We start from the raw sequence: 16958 nt of genomic DNA on the forward strand, positions 1-16958 counted from the left end.
TTGGTTTGCACTAAACATACTTAGTAGTCAGTGCGGTGTCATCCTATATTTAGGTCAAGGTAGGAAGTGGATGGCGTGACTTAATTCTTATTTTGAACCAACAAAAATCAAAACGTGCTTGCTGAGAAAATTAAGACCATTAATTCTTCTTGCATATCTATGATGTTATTTATGCTCCTTTACGACTGCCATTCTATGATTCTGTGATCTGACCAGACCTTTAACTTTTCCTTTTCTCTTTCAGTGCTGACTTTTACACAGACTTTTAGCGCTTATATTCAGTAAGGTTCCTCCCGTGGGGCTCTTGTCTCTTTGCTAAGTAAACAGAGCAAAACACTCCAAAATTACAGATCAACTTCAAAAAATTTTTTGTTCATGAGGTAGTCTGCAGAGACCAATGCTAACTCTGAGTTAGAGCTACCCTGACAGTCTGTGTCTGCAATACATAACAACACATGGGATTTTTTGCCTAGTATGTATAGGGTTTTTGCACAAAATACTTTAGATAAGCACAAATGAATTTTAGTAAGGCAGCAGCCCTAATGCAAACGTTCTTATGAGGGTCACACTGCAAAACACTCCAAGTTTTATTTTTCCTTTAGAAGAATGTACTTGATCCCCAGCTAGTGTTTGTTTTCTTTTTTTTCCCTAAAGCACTGACACTATTTCTTGTGCAACCTCAACCAGCAAACACACCTGAAGCAAAACAAAACCCACCACACTGGTTTCAGAAAGGGAGGTACATTGCTGGCTAACCTTTTGGTGTGCAGGTGGTGCCTAGGTTAGTCCCAATGATCAGATACTTCATGTGTTTCAGTGTAAAACATATTCCTGAAAATCTTTACTAAAGTTTTCTAAGCAAACTTAAACAAGGAGGTTTCTCTTTCTAAACAAGATGGAGCCAAATAGAAGAAATAAGTCTAATAGCTGCTGTACGAGAGCTGCCACCTTGCCTTTCGGCAAGGCACTATACAAAAACATCCTATCCACACAAGGATTTTTGCTCACTGTTGGAATGTGTTAACTGCTAATCACAGAAACCCCCGAAGTCTTTCAGAAGAGCTGCTTCTAGAAATAGTCTTTCTTCTGGAAAGTATAGGCTGCATTAGTTTCTGGAATGTTTCTTTATATGTGGTGGTCTTAAAACATATACCTTGTTTGCACCCAGCTTGCCAAGCAATCCAGGTTTCTCCATCAGTCATCCTCCTCTTCATTATTTATCATTTGTGTAGACTTTGTCATATGTGCACTTGATTACTTAGTTTTAAAAACAAAACAATAACAACAACAATTTTATTCTGACCTGAAAGACAGATATTCAGTGTTCCTCCATGTGTTGCAGAACCCTACTGGAAATTCATCAACTAGGTGGTGATTCCCATTCACATTTGCTTTTTGAGACCTACAAGCTACCCATCCATTTAATGATCACTGTATTGATTTATATTTGTTTTAGTTTCATAAAAAAAATAATTTGCAGCATCAAATCAGACATGTTAGAGTACCAAAGGATAGCAATATTGATGATGTTAAACTTGGAAGAACTTTTTATCGCTGCAGTTGTGGAGCATTTCTTTCTTTCTTTGGTTTATCTTGAGAATACTGCTTTGAGGTAGAAAAGCTTAATCTGTGGTCTTCTCACTGGGCCATGGATGACAAGACTTTGGGGGGCACGTGAGAAGTCTGTGCTAGAGGTAGGAAAGAAGCTAGGAGTTGCAGACTCCAAGAAGCAGCCCACGTCCCAGCTTTGACAAGAGAGGGCAATTCATGATGTGAAATGTGGAAGGCAACAGTTGAGGATAGTGTTTTACCATGGCCACACAGCTTCTCTCACAGCAGCAGTGTATGTTTGAAACAAACTTGTCCTGGACCTGAAAAGGTTTGGTAGGCTCCTCTGCCTCTATTTGTTGGGTTAGAGAAATCCCTGACCAGCCAAGGGGGGGGGGAGTCTGTTACTGTTTGTACAGAATGGTTACATTGTGAAGAGAAGGCTTATGTGGTCCAGCAAAACTGAGCTAGACATTCTCTGTGCTAAAGAAATGTTAGGTATTATGAGTAAAACTGGGGGTCACCTATCTGTACTGCAGGAGGGTACCAAATGCTTTAGCTGGCTGCACAGTCTCCTGTACACCTCTGGCTAGTCTTAACATTCTCAGGTGATGCGTGCATGCGTTACAGTGCCAGATTATTTTGGGGGGGGAGGGAGTTACTACTTCCTACTTTAAGTATTTTCTACCATCTGAATTTAGTCTCTTAGAGCACCTTTGACCGCTAGAAATATTTTACTTTGTTGCTGTTGGGAGGTGCACTGTAATTGTCATAACCCAGAAAATTTGACCAAGAGTTGGGTAGGAAGGAATAGCATCAGTTCTGTAATGCAGCTGTTAACTGGCATTCAGCTGTTAGCCAGCTTTACAGCTGTGATGTTTTGTGTTCTTGCTAATTAAATTCAGGTTGATACTCACTTTGGGGGTTTCTGCTGCACTCTTGGGTTCTGTCCTCCTGCTGATAAGGAACCCTTTCGGGGTCTTAGAATAGCAATAAGGAGCAGTGCCATACAACCCTGTATTTTATGGAACCATAAAGCATTTTTTTTCTTTTTTTTTTTTTTTTTTTTTACTTTAAAACATCTCCTGTTGCCTTCTACGCATGGTATTTCTTTCTCTCCCAATTTTAACTATTAATTCTATTAATAGAATGAACTGAAGTTGCTGCCACCATCCTCCATTCTGTCAGTTCACTCCTGGTAATTTGAATTTTTCTTCTTGTAGAATTACCCATTTCCATCATATTTAATTCCTTCCCTTTAATAGTTCTAGAGTCTCTATCCACATCTTTTTTACTTTGCTAAACAACTCATGATATTTATTCTACTCACCAAATTTTAGCAGAATTCATTGCTAAAAATAAGTTTTTGTACCTCACGCTGTACTCACATCAAGAAGTGAGTGCTGTGCTTGGAGGACAGTCAGAGAAATTGTTGACCACTTCTTCTGTATGCCTTGAATGAGGCCAGTGTCAAATATCGTGCTGATGTTTAGTAGGTCAACCATCACTTAAAAAAACTAAAAGCTAGACTGATTTTGAGGCCATAATTGTAAATACCTGCATCTTTCATATCAGAAGTCCAAAAGGAATATACTTGTGTAAAGACCAGGAGGAAAACTTTGGTGTTTCGCAGTCTCCTTACAGACTGCTGTTTCTTGCCCACCAGATGAATGAGTCGTTGGGGCACACGTGCTTCGTCAGGTGGTGCTTTCCCCCGCCCTGCTCGGGGTCTCCTCTGCAGCCACCGCCAGGGTTGGGCTCAGGGACAGATGTTAGGGCTTCTGTCACCGGCACGGGGCATGGCACTGGGATGGGAGCGGCTGGCTCCTGCCCCGCCGTGTGACAGCCAGCTGTGGTGGTGGAGCCGGTGCTGCCTTGCGCTGGCCGCCTTGCGCAGTCATCCTCGGCAGGCAAATCTTTGAAAATCTTTCAAATGTATTTCAGGAGCTGCTAGCAGCCCACGGCCCGATCATTTGTTTCGAAAGATAAACTGTCGTCATTGCTTGTGAAGGAACATTTGTTAACCTTCACATTTCATAAAACACTTTCTTGCTCATTTTTTAATCATGAAAGATGAAATTGGATCTCGAGTTGTTATCCTTGCGGTATCACCTCAGTCTCCAGCTGTGTCAAGATGTATCTTTCGATACATTTCATCTGAGCAAATAGATTTACCATTTGTTTCATAATCACAGTTTCAGCATTTCTACCTCTAATTATTTTTGATAAGCAAATGCTATTGGAGAGGCTGCTTCTGGGACGGAGCAGCTTAGCGTGCGGCTCGGAAGGCTCCTCGCAGCCCCGTGCAGCAGCGTCGCGTCCGTCTTCCTGCGCGCAATTAAACATTCACCCAGCTCTGTGTCACAGGCACGGCTTGGGTGTCGCACCGGGATTTCCCGGGAGGATCTGACAACGTACGTTTCGCTGTGATGTGCTGATGAAGAATGTCATTTTTCCTTTTTACTCGGCATGGTGCCCTCACATGAGGAAAGGAGGGTCAGGATCACTTTGACAGGGGCAGAGCAGTTGCTCCAGTGTGTTTGCTATGCTGGTGTTGGGAAAGTTTTTCGTTGCTTAAATTGATTAGGGCTTTAATTAGACTCTAAAGAAAGCTCAAAACCTGCATTAAAAAATGATGGTGAATTGGTAAGAGAAAGGACTTCCCAGAAAATCCTGATATTGTCCTCAGTGGATTTTGTAGAAATTCTTTTCCCCAGCTGCCCACAGGTTTTGCTCAGCGTTGGAAACTCAGCATGGCTCGATGCTGCAACCCGAGCGTGGTGTCAGCGCCTGGAGCAGGCAGAGCAGCCCTGGGCACCCCAACAGCCCCTGGCACTGGCACACTGCAGTGCTGTTTGCATCTTGGAGGCTTTAACTCCACCTTTACTGCACGCCACCGCGGGCATCTCTGAGGCCACAAGAGTCACCTGTCCAGCACTGGGGTTTCCAGTTGTTGGATGCTGGGTTTTGTTCCGTTTGAATGTCACTAGCAGGTTCACTATGTTAGTGAATCGCTCTGGCAGCCCTCTAGATGTTCTGTTCTGATGTATCTGATACTGTCCGGTCTCCTGCAAAGGTGCAGGGTGTAATTTTGTTGTGGATTATGAAAAGCCATTTTACACAAACGCGGGCGCCTTGCTGACTGGCACAGAAGGATGCAGGCAGATGCCCTCCTGCTGGTCTCCTTGGTCCTTCCCCAAGTCGGGAATGAAAGCCCTGAAGCAGCTGGGTTTTTAAGCACAGGCTTTCAGAAACTGAAGAAAATATGCTGAAATTTGCAGAACTTAAGCTAACGTCAGACATCAATAATGTTCTGAATGAAGCTGCTGCATCTGCAACCCCTTGAAGCAGGGAGGAAGGAGGAAGGTATTTCAGATTTTTTTCCCCTAAAGGGGCACAGTGTGCATGCGTGCACTGAGAGCGTGCACTACCTGCTTTTCACGGGACACGTTCAGTGTGGGAGGGGAGGCAGAAATGCAGCGTGCCTGAACAAATGGTGTCTGCTCAGAGCCTGCAAGCGCTGCTAAATCGAAGAGCTGTTCTTGTATCGCAACAGGGAGCGTCTTGCATGCTACATAGGATACACTTCTACACTTGGTATCTGTACAGATTAAGGAGGATTAATTAGGCTCAAAATACAATGTGTCTTGGCATTGGCAGCATTGCTGTGCTTAGTGATGTTAAAACACAGCTTTTTTTCTTCATAGTATCTGGTCCAGGAGTTCCTCACAGCCTGTGCTTTTCAGGATAAACAAGCAACGTATATTTTGTTCACTTGCTTTTTTCCTTTTTTTTTTTTTTCCTCCGCAACCTCCCAGTTGGAGGTGGAAGGCTTATGTGGAGTATTTTTCCCGGCTGTGATATGCTGCCGTGCCTCTTGTGCTTTCAAACTTGCAGTTTTCTGACTGCTGTTCTTAAACTCTCCTAAGAGGAGGTGCTCAACAAGTGCTCAGCAGTTGCAGAGGCAGCCAAGATGGGTTTTAAGGCCACTGGCATCAGTTACGCTACAGGAAGGCTGGGGCAGGAGAGGAAGACCTGTTAAGAGCCCAAGCTCCACTGTAAATATCTCTAGAAAATATGGAGGAGGAGACAAAAGGAGTAAAAATAAGTGAACATTCGTACGAGTTCTTCAACTGAAAACACATGCCCTTGAGCAACCTTGAAGTTTATGCCCAGTAATCTCAGAGCTAGTGCGGTCGCCCAGCCAGGGGGCTTTGTTTTAAGTCCTCTCGTTACGCTGTCCGGGAGTGACAAACCCTTGGGCACGCAAGATGGAAATTCCTTTGGACTGAACTTGAAGGCATCATGAGAGGACAGCCTGACCAGCTTCATCAGTATCAAAATGCATTTCCTTTCCTTCAGCTGACGTGACCTCCCACTGCAGCACTGACAGCAGCCTCCTGGAGAGGAGGGTGCACCAGCTATGATGTGTTTACCCTGCTGAAATGCCACTCGCAAAGGCTTTCTCTGAATCTTACACGAATGCTGATTACAGGGAAGTTGGGAACCTCAGGTCTGAAGTCGCTTTTAAGCTTCCCCTTTTTATCTTTCCAAGTGATGTTCAGGCTTCCCTGCAATTATTGGCATGTTCAGTACTCCGCTCAAATCAGACTTGTAGCTCAGTATATTTATAATACACTCAGACAGGAAAAATACTGATTGAAAGCTTGTGAAAGCTATCCTCACTGTAAGGCGAGTTGGTTTGTTTCAAGTAGTACAGGGGGAAATCCTTTCTTCTTGTAGCAATGAGTTCCCGGTAGGTAAAGTGAGTCTGGTTCTAAGCGGTCCTGATGGATCTAGGAAATAAACAGCAGCAGACAGGAAGGGAAGGGGGTATGGGAAAACTTGTTTTACCTACTAGCTGGAGAGAGGGTATGAGCATGGGATCCGTACCTCTTCAAAAACCTATATATCCAGATAATTGGGTATACAGATATATAGAGAAATATGTAGTTGTGCAGGTAACTACTTGCATGTAAAATTTAGGTACTTATTTGTAGATAAGTGTTTATTCCTTTTCCAACTCATAATTCTCAGCTTTCACTGTTGACAAAGTCTATTGTTTTGGGGAATTATCGGTCTCAACTCAGCAGTTTAATTTTGAAGTTGGCTTGTTCTGGTATTGTTTGAAAAACAAAAAACAAAAAAGATCTCACAACCCATCCATTCTGTACCATTCATTATTTACAAGTGCTTATCCTGGTCCCTCTTTTTTGTTTCCTTTAGTGAAGTCAACAGCTCCAAAATTTTTACTCTATGCAGAGGGAAGATTCTTCTTTCTTGCTTGCAAGCTACAAGCTAGCCAGACACCAGGCCAGAGAGACGGAGTGAGGATTCCCTCCTTGCAGCCAGTGACTAACACAGATCGTTGTTTGTAGTGATGACAGAAATAGGTAATTGGTTTCTCAGTTCAGCCAACTTGCACATTCTGGTCTGAGAAGGAAAAAAAAATTAAAAAGGTGCTAAATTTAATGTCATCTTATAAGAAGTTTCTACCCATTTTCCTACACTATGGACCCTTTGCCATTCTCTTCTCCCCCCAGACCTGCTGGGTGCTGATGACTTTAGGTATACCTTGAATTAATACCTTGAACTAACTTCAGGTGTATTCACAGAGCTCATGAGGTCTGGATCATCGTGTGGAAGACTATACTTCAGTCCAAACAAGACTTTACATAAAAAACATCCTTCAACAGTTGCATACCGCTTCCAAGTGCACTCCCCTCTTTTCCCATTAATTCATTTGCATTCACTGCCGCTGCTGTATGCCAATTAGCTTTAATTTTTACTATACACACTGACATCAATGGCCAATGAGAACAGCGCGTAGCAGGGTTTTTAGTGTGCCTATAAACTACAGAAAATTGTCCTTGGACAAACTCCTGCTTTTAGACCGGCTGACAACAATAGACATGGTTAAGTTCAGGCTAAGAGCCATTAAACATAATTACTACCACAGGGTAAAAGTTTAATTGTGTTAAATTTTAAATCTGCATAGTCTGTGCTTATTTACAAGCTGGCTAGGTTGTCTTGTTACATAAGGGGGAATAAATCTGTACTTAAAAATTGTTGCCTTTTATCTTCAAAAGCAAGATTGAAAAAAATGGTATTTTTAGAAGCAGCAAAACAACTCCAGACTGAACCCTTTCTGTATTTCCAGCTTCTTTTATGCCAATGGCACCAAGCTGGTAAGTAGATGCTGAGCATCTTCCGATAGATTTTTCTAATGCGCTTAAACTTTGTGTGCGTGAGTGTGTGAGAGTATTGCATCTGTTATGAAGGTGTCTGGGGGACAGAATGCAGATCAGTGTGTTCATGTGGGGTTATTTTAAATTTAACCGCAGATGGGGCTTGTGGTGGAGGATTTTGTTCTTCTACCTCCTCCAGCAATGTTAAGCTCCCCACCTCAGAAAGTTTCAGCTCAAGTAGCTGCTGGGTAAGTAGGTATCAGAGGTGGCAATATTTTTTTTACAGGTGAGGAAAAAAGGCAAAAATCCATGTTCATTTTGCTTTTCTTTGAGCAGATTAAAAAAATGTTTGTTTCACGTTCACTGAGCTACAAGTTGCAGCATATTTTTAGAAGCATGCTGAATATACAGGGCTCTAAATCACACTCTGAAAAGCAGATTAAAATTAGGAAGTGCTAGAATAAATGTGAAATGTTCATCGGTTGGGAAAGGCAGGGGATGGAGTACTGTGAAACTTGATAGAAGAGAAAAAGATTAGCGTACGGACTAGCTGGGAGCTACGTTTATGTAGACATTAGAAGGCAGCATGATTTCAGCTGGACAGAACATAAGCTTCAGATCTTATGCAAACAGTCAAAGCTGTTTAACAATTGGTTTACCCCCAGCCCCCTGAAAGGAGACAGGTGAATACGATGCCAAATACATTTTTCATGTTTCTTAAGCTAACTGTTTAAATAGTTAAGTGAACATCTGTCCAAATTTCCCCATCATTTCCATTTAGAAAAGTCTCCTATTTGAAGGCTGAAGAAAAGCGCCTGCTTAACAATGCAAATGGTGCTGTCTGGGGCCCCTTTATTTTGTTTAATCTAGATTGAGCTCCACACAACTGTGATGCTAATGAATAATGGATATTTTATACTTGTACGCGTAGCAGTGCTGGGCACAGAGCAAATCTAGGATTAACCTCCCAGTTTCCCTGCCTAATGTATTGGGCTCTTTTTTTTTTTTTTCCAAGTTTGCTGTGACTTGGGCACTCTAAAAACGTATGCCAGGTTTTGTGGAAAATGGCAAAACCACAGCAAAGCTGTCAGGTTTTGCTCTGCTGAAGGGAGGCACTCGTGCAAGGGAGCAGCTACGCTGGGGGAGGGAGGGAATGCGGATGTCTGTATTAGGGCTTGATTTGCGAGCGGGTGCTGAATGAGGGCCCGAGCATTTCAGGGTGCAGCCCCAAACGCTTTTCAGCACCGCGTGTTGTCGGCTGGGTCTGCTGGCGGCAGGCAGCGAGCACGGCACGCAGCTGCAGCCCTGCCTGCCTGCGGCAGCGGGGAGCACAGCCGGAGGAAGGGGCCCCCCGCTGCAGGTTGCTGGGCCTGAGTTTGTCAGTGCGATGGGGCTGGTGCAGCCAAATAGCTGGGGCTTTCCTCTGCCTTTCAGTCCTCCTGTGATGGAGTCTTGAGGAAGGATTTTGGAGCACTCCCTTTGCAATTTTTCTCTCCTGCCCCCATTGTGGCACAATTGCTTCCGTTTGGTTTCTGTTGTTTCAGGGAAAATGTGCTGCTGCTTCTTCGTAGGAAGTCTCGGGCTTTTCCCAACGGGTAGGGCGAAAGGCCGCTGGTACCACTTCCCATGAAATATAAGGGGAGCCTTTTTCTCTAGCTCAGGAGCAAGCTAACTTTGGTGGCACAGCACAGTGAGGGTGGGAGAGTTATGTAGAGGTTTCTATAACATTGCTGAGTGGTTTAGTTCACAATTACTGGCCAGTAATAATTAGTATTGATTAGCTTGGCAAATTGCAGGTTTAGAAATTGGTTATAGATTTTCCTGGTGCTCCTCGTCTGTGTGTTGTGGAATAAGCCAGAACCAGTGGCTTGAAACGAGCCCTGAGTCCAGACTTGTATGCGGGCAGCGACGTGTTGTACGCGTGGAGCTGGTGGGGAGCCGCAGCCGTAAGTCAGGAGACACCTTGTTCTGCAAGCGCAGCTCTCGTCATCTCCGAAGCAAAGTAACTGACCACGTGTGTATTGACCACAGATGCAGGTGGAACGTGGTTGTGTTGGCCTGTTGATTCACGACCCAGCCGCTTTGCCTGGCTTTTGCGTGGTGGCAGCGTGCCGCCCCCAGCGTGTACACGGGCCTCGGGGGCTTCTCGGAGATCAGGGCCGGGGGAAGGGTGCTGCCGTCTTGGTTGAGTCCCCCGGCAGGAGCTGTAACAGCAGCAGACATCTGGGGAGACAGATAGTGAAAGGCAAGATGAAAGTGGCAAAGCTTCCAGTGCTGTAGGGCTGTCCTCGAGCACCAGGGAGCTGAAGTGGAACGGCTGAACATGCTGGCCGGGCCTCGCCAGAAGGGCTTAGCTGGCTCCCAGGAGGGACGTGGAGGAGGGGGCACAGCCAGGGAGGAGGGCTTGCCCTCCTTGAGATGCTTTGCCAAATGCTCTGGTGCTCGTCGCCAGAGAAATTGTGCTTTTGCCTCTTAAACAGCAGGTGAGCGAGGCTCTTGGCAAGCACCGCGGCAGCACTGCTGGCCAGGGGTGCCCAGGCTCGCCAGCCTGTGGCCACGGCAGGGAGGAAGGGCAGCTCTGGGCACCTTCCCCCAGCCCTGGGAGCAAAGATAGCTTTTGACTGAAATTTTGTGAGCCCCAAAATAGCGCGCCGAGTGTTTAATGCTGTTCTCCATTAGACAGCAAATTAGCCCTGGGCTTGCAAACCAAATGAAGTTTTCATCTTGACAATCAGAGCCTGCTCACCAGGCAGTTTTAGCCCAAGTTCCCGCACACTGGTTGGTCAGCGAAATGGAGACTGCAACTTCTATTTATTGGTGCAATACAGTATTTGATACTGCTAATTACACTTAATTAGTCCTTCCACCATTTAATTAAAATGGCTTCTAATGATTGTGCTTCTTTGGCAGGCTCTTTGGTACCACCGGGAATTGCGCTGCCTGCAGTAAACTGATCCCTGCCTTTGAGATGGTGATGAGGGCCAGAGATAATGTTTACCATTTGGACTGCTTTGCCTGTCAGCTCTGCAACCAGCGGTAAGGACACAATTATTATACACACAAACATGAGCTAATTTATACCTTTGCCTGCAAAACAGAGAAATGTACGATCCACACTACCTTTCTGGGGCTCTCAGCCCACTGGCACAGCTCAGGTTGGCGCAGTGGGCTGCCTGTGTGAGGCGTGTAAGTACCTGTGGCCATTACTGCAAATCCCCCTGGAGCTGGTGAGAGCTGGGGTGTGAGAGGGGCATAAAGACTGCAGATCTGGATGCTGTTGTACACAGCACAGCTGCTGCTGAATAAAACAAACTGCTTCAGCGTCCTTTCAGCAACTACCCTCTCCGCAGAACACAGATGATGGAGAATGGATGTCCTCTGGCAAACAGATTATTTTGTTTAAATAGGGTTTCTGGCACCCTCAAAACTGGGGATGAGGGAGAAGGAGAAAGAGGGACAAGCAGGAGAACAATACTCTAGATAAGCCCTTTCCAGCACTAGGAACAAGTCCCTTTAGTTGCTGTGTAATTAACAGGGGATCTTGGTGGAACTTTAAATGGGATTTGTGTATTTCTGCTGGGTTTTACCCAGTGGAAAATGCACGTCAAAGTGTATAATAATGGGCTGCATGCAAAGTTTTCCCGTGGACTTATCTGTAGCTAGCTGAATCTGGGAGGGCTGTGAAAAATTGTCCCAGTGCCCTATTTGTTGGTGATCGTAGGCACAATGGAAGCCCATGGAGTCAGATGTAATTCAGTATCCGTTTTTGATCCAGCCTGGTCAAAGATAGAACCAAAAGCACTTGCTGTTCCTGCTTCTCATTTAGTCAAGCTGTAGTGCCTGCCCAGGAGCCAAAGGCTGTGGTTATGCCACGCAGTGCATCTCCTACACTGGTAGAAGATTAAACTACATTAAACTAGAAGGCAATGATTTGGCCTGTGTGAAGGTGTGAGAGAGACAGCAAGGGGCAAAAATGGCAAAACTCATGGGAGGATGGATACTTTATTCTGTAAAAGTCAAGCTAAAGCCTGACTTAAAAATTTACCGCTTGCTTGCCGTAAAACAAAAGTCACAGTAGGACATCCAGTGACATAGCTCTACAGGATAGCATACCTGGTGTGTGTGTGGGCATGCAAACCTCCTCCACCTTTCCCACTAACCTAATGGGACCATGCAAACTGGAGCCTGGTCCTTCTTCCCTGTCCATTGACAGGGGTTTTGGTCACTGGGATAAATGGAGCGTGCCACTTCGTGCCAGAGCAGGGAAGAGAAGCATTAGAGGAGCGGTTTGCAGCTCTGGTGGCTGTACTCCATCACGTTATTGAGCACGGAGGCGGTGTTTGCTCGAGGTGGAAAACTCTCCTATTAATATTGGCGGCTTCCCTGCGCGGTGGCAGCACCGAGGCGGCACTGACATCTAGTGGCTCCTGGCCCTGGGCCGCCGCTGCTCGCCAGGAGCATCGCTGAACCGCTCACTTGCCCGCTCTTCGTTTTGCTGCTCTCAGCTACGCTTCTGCAATGGCCGTGGTCGCTGTTCAGCAGCATGTGAGTGCAGGCAGAGCTGGGCCGTTCCCTCCCCAAGATGCTGTTCCTTCACGCAGCTGAAATTGCTGCTTTGTGAGGTTTTTCTCCAGAGTTGGGAGCATTATGCAGTGTTGCTGAGCTCGGCCCTCAGGCTCAGGTTTCCTTCCCCAGTGCAGGAGAGGGCTGCTCCCAGACTCCCCCCGACACTAGGAGCGGGGCATCTCAGACGTCCCTCCTAGCAGAGGCAAGCAGCCCCCCTGGTCTGTGTGCACAGCAGTTCTGGGAGCCTGGAGGATGAGGATTTGTCACCACATCCCTACTTTACACTAGCTCCTGTCACGTAAAGGCATAGTACGGCCTAGTTTTCACTTCAGGCTGGGAGCTGTTTTCTTTTAAATTTCATCTTACTACAAAGGCTCAGAGGCAGCTCTCTGCCTGTCTTCCCTTCGAGGCTGCTGGCACTGTTATTGCACTCAGAGCGAGGTGCAGTCCTGCTCTGCACCTCACATACCCTGCGTACGCTGCCACTGGCAGGGCCCAGGCAGTCCCACCTGGCTGACAGTAGCTCTTCGGTGCACGAGGGATTTGCCCAGTTTGGGGCAAGATGAGCTTTTCTGAAAGACATGCTGAGTAGACAGCATAGAGCTATGTGTAAGTTGTTATTTTTGGCTTAGATCCGAAAGCTACAAACACTTACGACTTATCCTCAAGAGATTTGGGCCCGAAAGGGCAGAATGAAAGTGTTCCTGTAACAGCAACACTGCAAGCTGAAGCAGAATCATGGGCTTAAGTAAACCTGAGTCAAAACTGCAAAGGTGGATGCCAAAGCTACTTTGGAATCAGTAACCCTGCCTATTTCTCCAGCTGTGCAAAGATTTGATTGTGAAGACTTCTCTCCTTTAGTTCTCTTCCAGCTTGCTTACCCTTCTTTATTAGCTAGGCTGCGTCTGTGTACAGAGTGTTAAATCCAGTGCAGCAAAATCTCTAACATTTATACAGAGCATGCACTGTTTTCATTAGCTTCAAAACTGGGTTTGCAGGTGCAAAGAGGCAAAGTCTCCTTTCCTGTGAAGGAAGCCCTTCTCCCAAACTGTCAGGGGGTCTCTGGGTGCCCCTTGCTGTGTGTTTCAGTGCTCTCACACGTATGCACTCCAGCTCCCTAGTCCTCCAGCTTCTCTTGCTCCTCGAGACCCAAACCAGGGTAGACATGAGGCAGCTGGTGACGATGCTGGGGACGAGTCATTTTTGTGTTTCTCTTCCCGGAGATTTATATTGTACTTAGGGTAACGACAAGCAGCAGAATGCAAGCTGCTGTGTTGTTAATTATAGTGAGTAAACTGCTCGTGGGGAATGTGGTTTTCTGGAGCGTGTGCACAATACAATTTATAGGTTAAAATTTGTTAATTTAAAGTGAGATTCATTTATAGCTTTGTAATACAGATAAATAGATGAATTTCAGAACTACTAAAGCACATGCCACAGTGGGAAGAAGCTAGGTCTCCAGTGAAATCATATAAAGTGAGAACTGGTTCCCACTTCTCTTTGTACTGTCTTGGCAAATTAATCACCTTATCTGCAGCTTGTCCTCAAGTCAGACGTTTGAAGGAGCTCTAAAATGACCACTCCTGCTCTTGTAGCACAGAACATGCACTTCTGTGGAGATGCTTTGCCCATAGGTACCTGGGTTACAAATCTAGAAAGTGTTTCAGACAAGGAGTAGGCAATGGCCCTGCCAGAGCTCTGCCTACGAGCAAGCAGGAATTTGAGGTCCTCTAAATCTTCTGAGGCTAGGATCACCTCCCCCGATCTTCCTTCAGCGCCCCTGAACGCTCGGCCCTGCAGCGGGGCATCCCTGTGGGCTCAGAGCTGCCCTCCAGCACGAGGCTATGGGTTATGGGACGCAGCGTTTGAGGTCGCACTGGGCTCTGGCCGGCCATCGTCCTGTCAGCATGGTGGGCAAAAACCAGCCCCTGGATTGGGCTCGAAGGGCATTGTGTGTTATCTTAAGAAAAAAAGATTAGCTTCTAATTCCAGAGCAAGCAGACAGGGTGAAAAAGCTATGGGCTGTCAATTTATACCTCTCAGATACTATATGTGGAACTTTTTTGACCTTAATGGTCAAATAAAATTGTTAAATATCACAAGCCTCTCTGTCAACCTCAATACAAACAGAACAATTTACATGGTATATAGAGAGCAGTGCCCTTCGCTCAATGAAGATAAAGGTTAGGAGTCCAGCTATCAGGAAATTTCTATTTATTGTTCAGCACTGTACACAAGGGGGTGAGGAAGGACTTAATAGCCAGTCGTTGCCTGGAAATTAGTGTAAATACTACCTCACCTGAGGGAGCTGTGAAAATATGGGTACCAGCACAAGCTTCACATAGGCTCTGCGTAAGATATCACCAGCTTGATTTCCTGAAACCTCCCATCTGCAGGGACATCCTTCTCAGCTGCTCCTGGCCTCCTCCCCCTGCCTTTGGCCCCAAACCGCCTCAGGTACCCTCTGCTCTAGCCCATGGGTGCAGCAAAGGCAAAGTGTTACCTTTGCTATTATAATGGGGTGTCTTTTGCTGGATGAGTTAAACCTGTTTCTTTTTCTTCTGTAATAAAATCACCTGGTTCAAAAAATCCTGTTCATACTGAGACCGGTTGATTCTTTTTATGTTCCAGATTCTGTGTGGGAGACAAATTTTTCCTGAAGAACAACATGATCTTGTGTCAGATGGACTATGAGGAAGGGCAGCTGAATGGGAGCTTCGAGTCCCAGGTTCAATAACAAACCCTGCTTCGCTGGAGCACTGTGGATGGACGCTCGGCCGCACCAGCAGCAAGGCGTCTGTCAGCTTGCCTGCAATATTTTTTTAATTCTTGGTCCAGAGAGGACTATATACATTGTAGTACTTTTCCCCCCCAACACAAAGCAGTTACACTTTTAGATGTACAGTTGTGCCTGCTTAGCTGAGCACTGCATTGCCTGTATGTTTGTGAGTTTTTGGGGTCTGGGGGAGGGCTCTGTACAGTCTGTTTTCTGTATATAAACTGGAACATTTATTTTATGAAAAATGTAATGCAATTTTATTACTGGTGTGAATTAAAAATTATGAATGTTTGCTGGTCATCTTAGCTGTGGTTTGTTCATGCGGTGGGAACCTTTATTTCCTCTGCTTGATGGTGAGTACACTTCTGTAAATACATACACCTATCCCTGGGACTTGTGTGATAACAGCAGAGGCAGGAGTTCACACGTGTGATCTGTGGGAAGAGTCCCTGCCGCAGGGTTAAACCTTGCAGCGTGAGCTATGCGGAGACTCGTCTCCAAAATGCTGCTGTGCTACACGACAGGAGGGAGGGAGCCCCGTGGGGGTGGTGGTGAGGAGCAGTAGGTTCCACTTGTTGTAGCCCATGCAGACAACGATCAAGTGTTGAGTTAGGGCTGAGCCGCATGGACCTGGGCAGGGCACCTCCAGCAGGAGGGCCTTCACGGGCCTGCTCTGGCCTGAGGCTTCCCCGGCCTACTACAGCCAGAGGCTCCCCCGGGCCTAGCCGGCGGCCCCTAGGGATTGAGCAGAACAATGATTTCAAGGCTTTGACATGCAGTGAGGTTTTCCTGTGGGGCATTGCTTGCCCAGGTCTGTCCAAGGGCTGATGTCAGGGTTGAACACAGCCTGGCATGGCCGTGGCATCCCCTGCCCTGCAGCACTCCTCGCTTACTCCCTGCTGGAGGCTTTGACCTCTGGCATAACAAAAGCGGTTGGATTTGAAACATCTCCCGTAGAAAAGCTCTGACCTGCGTTCCTGCTGCGATGCTTTGTGCAGTGATTTTCAAGGTTATGCAGTTCATGTGCAGGGCCCTGGGCTGTACCAAACAAATTTCTTCGTACACCAAGTGTCACTTCGATGCAGTGCACCAGGAGCTGTAAAAGGTGGCTGAAATTCCATCCGTTTGTTGTCTTGCTTTTTCTTTGTGTTTTCCCCCTTCCCTCAAATAAGTGGACACCAACACCTTTTTGTCTGACGCGACTTGATTAGTTGTTGGTCCTGAGTCCATCTGTTCTCTGACAGGCCTGCAGTGCACCTCAGCGCTGCTCTGCCAGTTGCGTGGAAAGCTTTCATGTGCGTCTGTGTTCAAAGCTGCCAAACAGAAGCCCCAGAACCTTGGTATGCTTCAAAACATCACCTGGCTCCTATAGGTACCATGAACATGGATTGAGTGCTTTTTTCTTTGCAAGCAGACGTTTTGGCTTGGGAGCCCCCTAATAGCGTATTTTGCCCCATCCCCTTTTCAAAGGACCAGTGGCTTTTTAACTGCTGTTGCCTTTTTGTCTCACTCGGGGTTGAGGTTCTTTAGACTGTTAAGAGAGCGCAGAGCTGAGCAAGCCCTCTTCGTGCAGAGGTTACCATGGCTGGCCACGCCGGGGCTGTGGCAGGAGCAGCCGGGTGCCCAGGCCTCGAGCACCCCGCTGGGAGCAGGCTGCCGGCCCCTCACTGCCTGCGCGCCTGAGGCTGTCGCTGTAACGGCGCGCGGTGGCAGCACACTGCTCCGGTCCTGTGATGAGGATGGGAGCAGTAAGAAAGAAAATAAAGTGTCAACAGCAAAACTAGCTGCACAGCTTATTCAGATTTAGTTCAGAGTCCCAAGGAGCGTTTTTGGCACCAATTTAAAAACAAGAAGTCCTTTGGAGAATGGTACTTAAA

General features: G+C 46.4%; 1 protein-coding gene across 14 annotated transcripts in view; it reads left to right on the forward strand.

The window, feature by feature from the left end:
• Positions 1-15378, forward strand: part of LMO1 (LIM domain only 1) — a 68525-nt gene extending 53147 nt beyond the window's left edge. For all 14 annotated transcript variants that reach the window (XM_080593366.1, XM_080593368.1, XM_080593365.1 and 11 more), the window contains 2 exons: positions 10647-10772; positions 14934-15378. In XM_080593366.1, the coding sequence (XP_080449492.1) occupies positions 10647-10772; positions 14934-15039 (232 nt within the window). In that variant the 3' untranslated portion in view covers positions 15040-15378. The remainder of the gene's footprint in view (positions 1-10646; positions 10773-14933) is intronic.
• Positions 15379-16958: the final 1580 nt, after the last annotated feature.

This window comes from Anser brachyrhynchus (assembly GCF_964034855.1).
Source record: "Anser brachyrhynchus genome assembly, chromosome: 5".
Classification (NCBI taxonomy): domain Eukaryota; kingdom Metazoa; phylum Chordata; class Aves; order Anseriformes; family Anatidae; genus Anser; species Anser brachyrhynchus.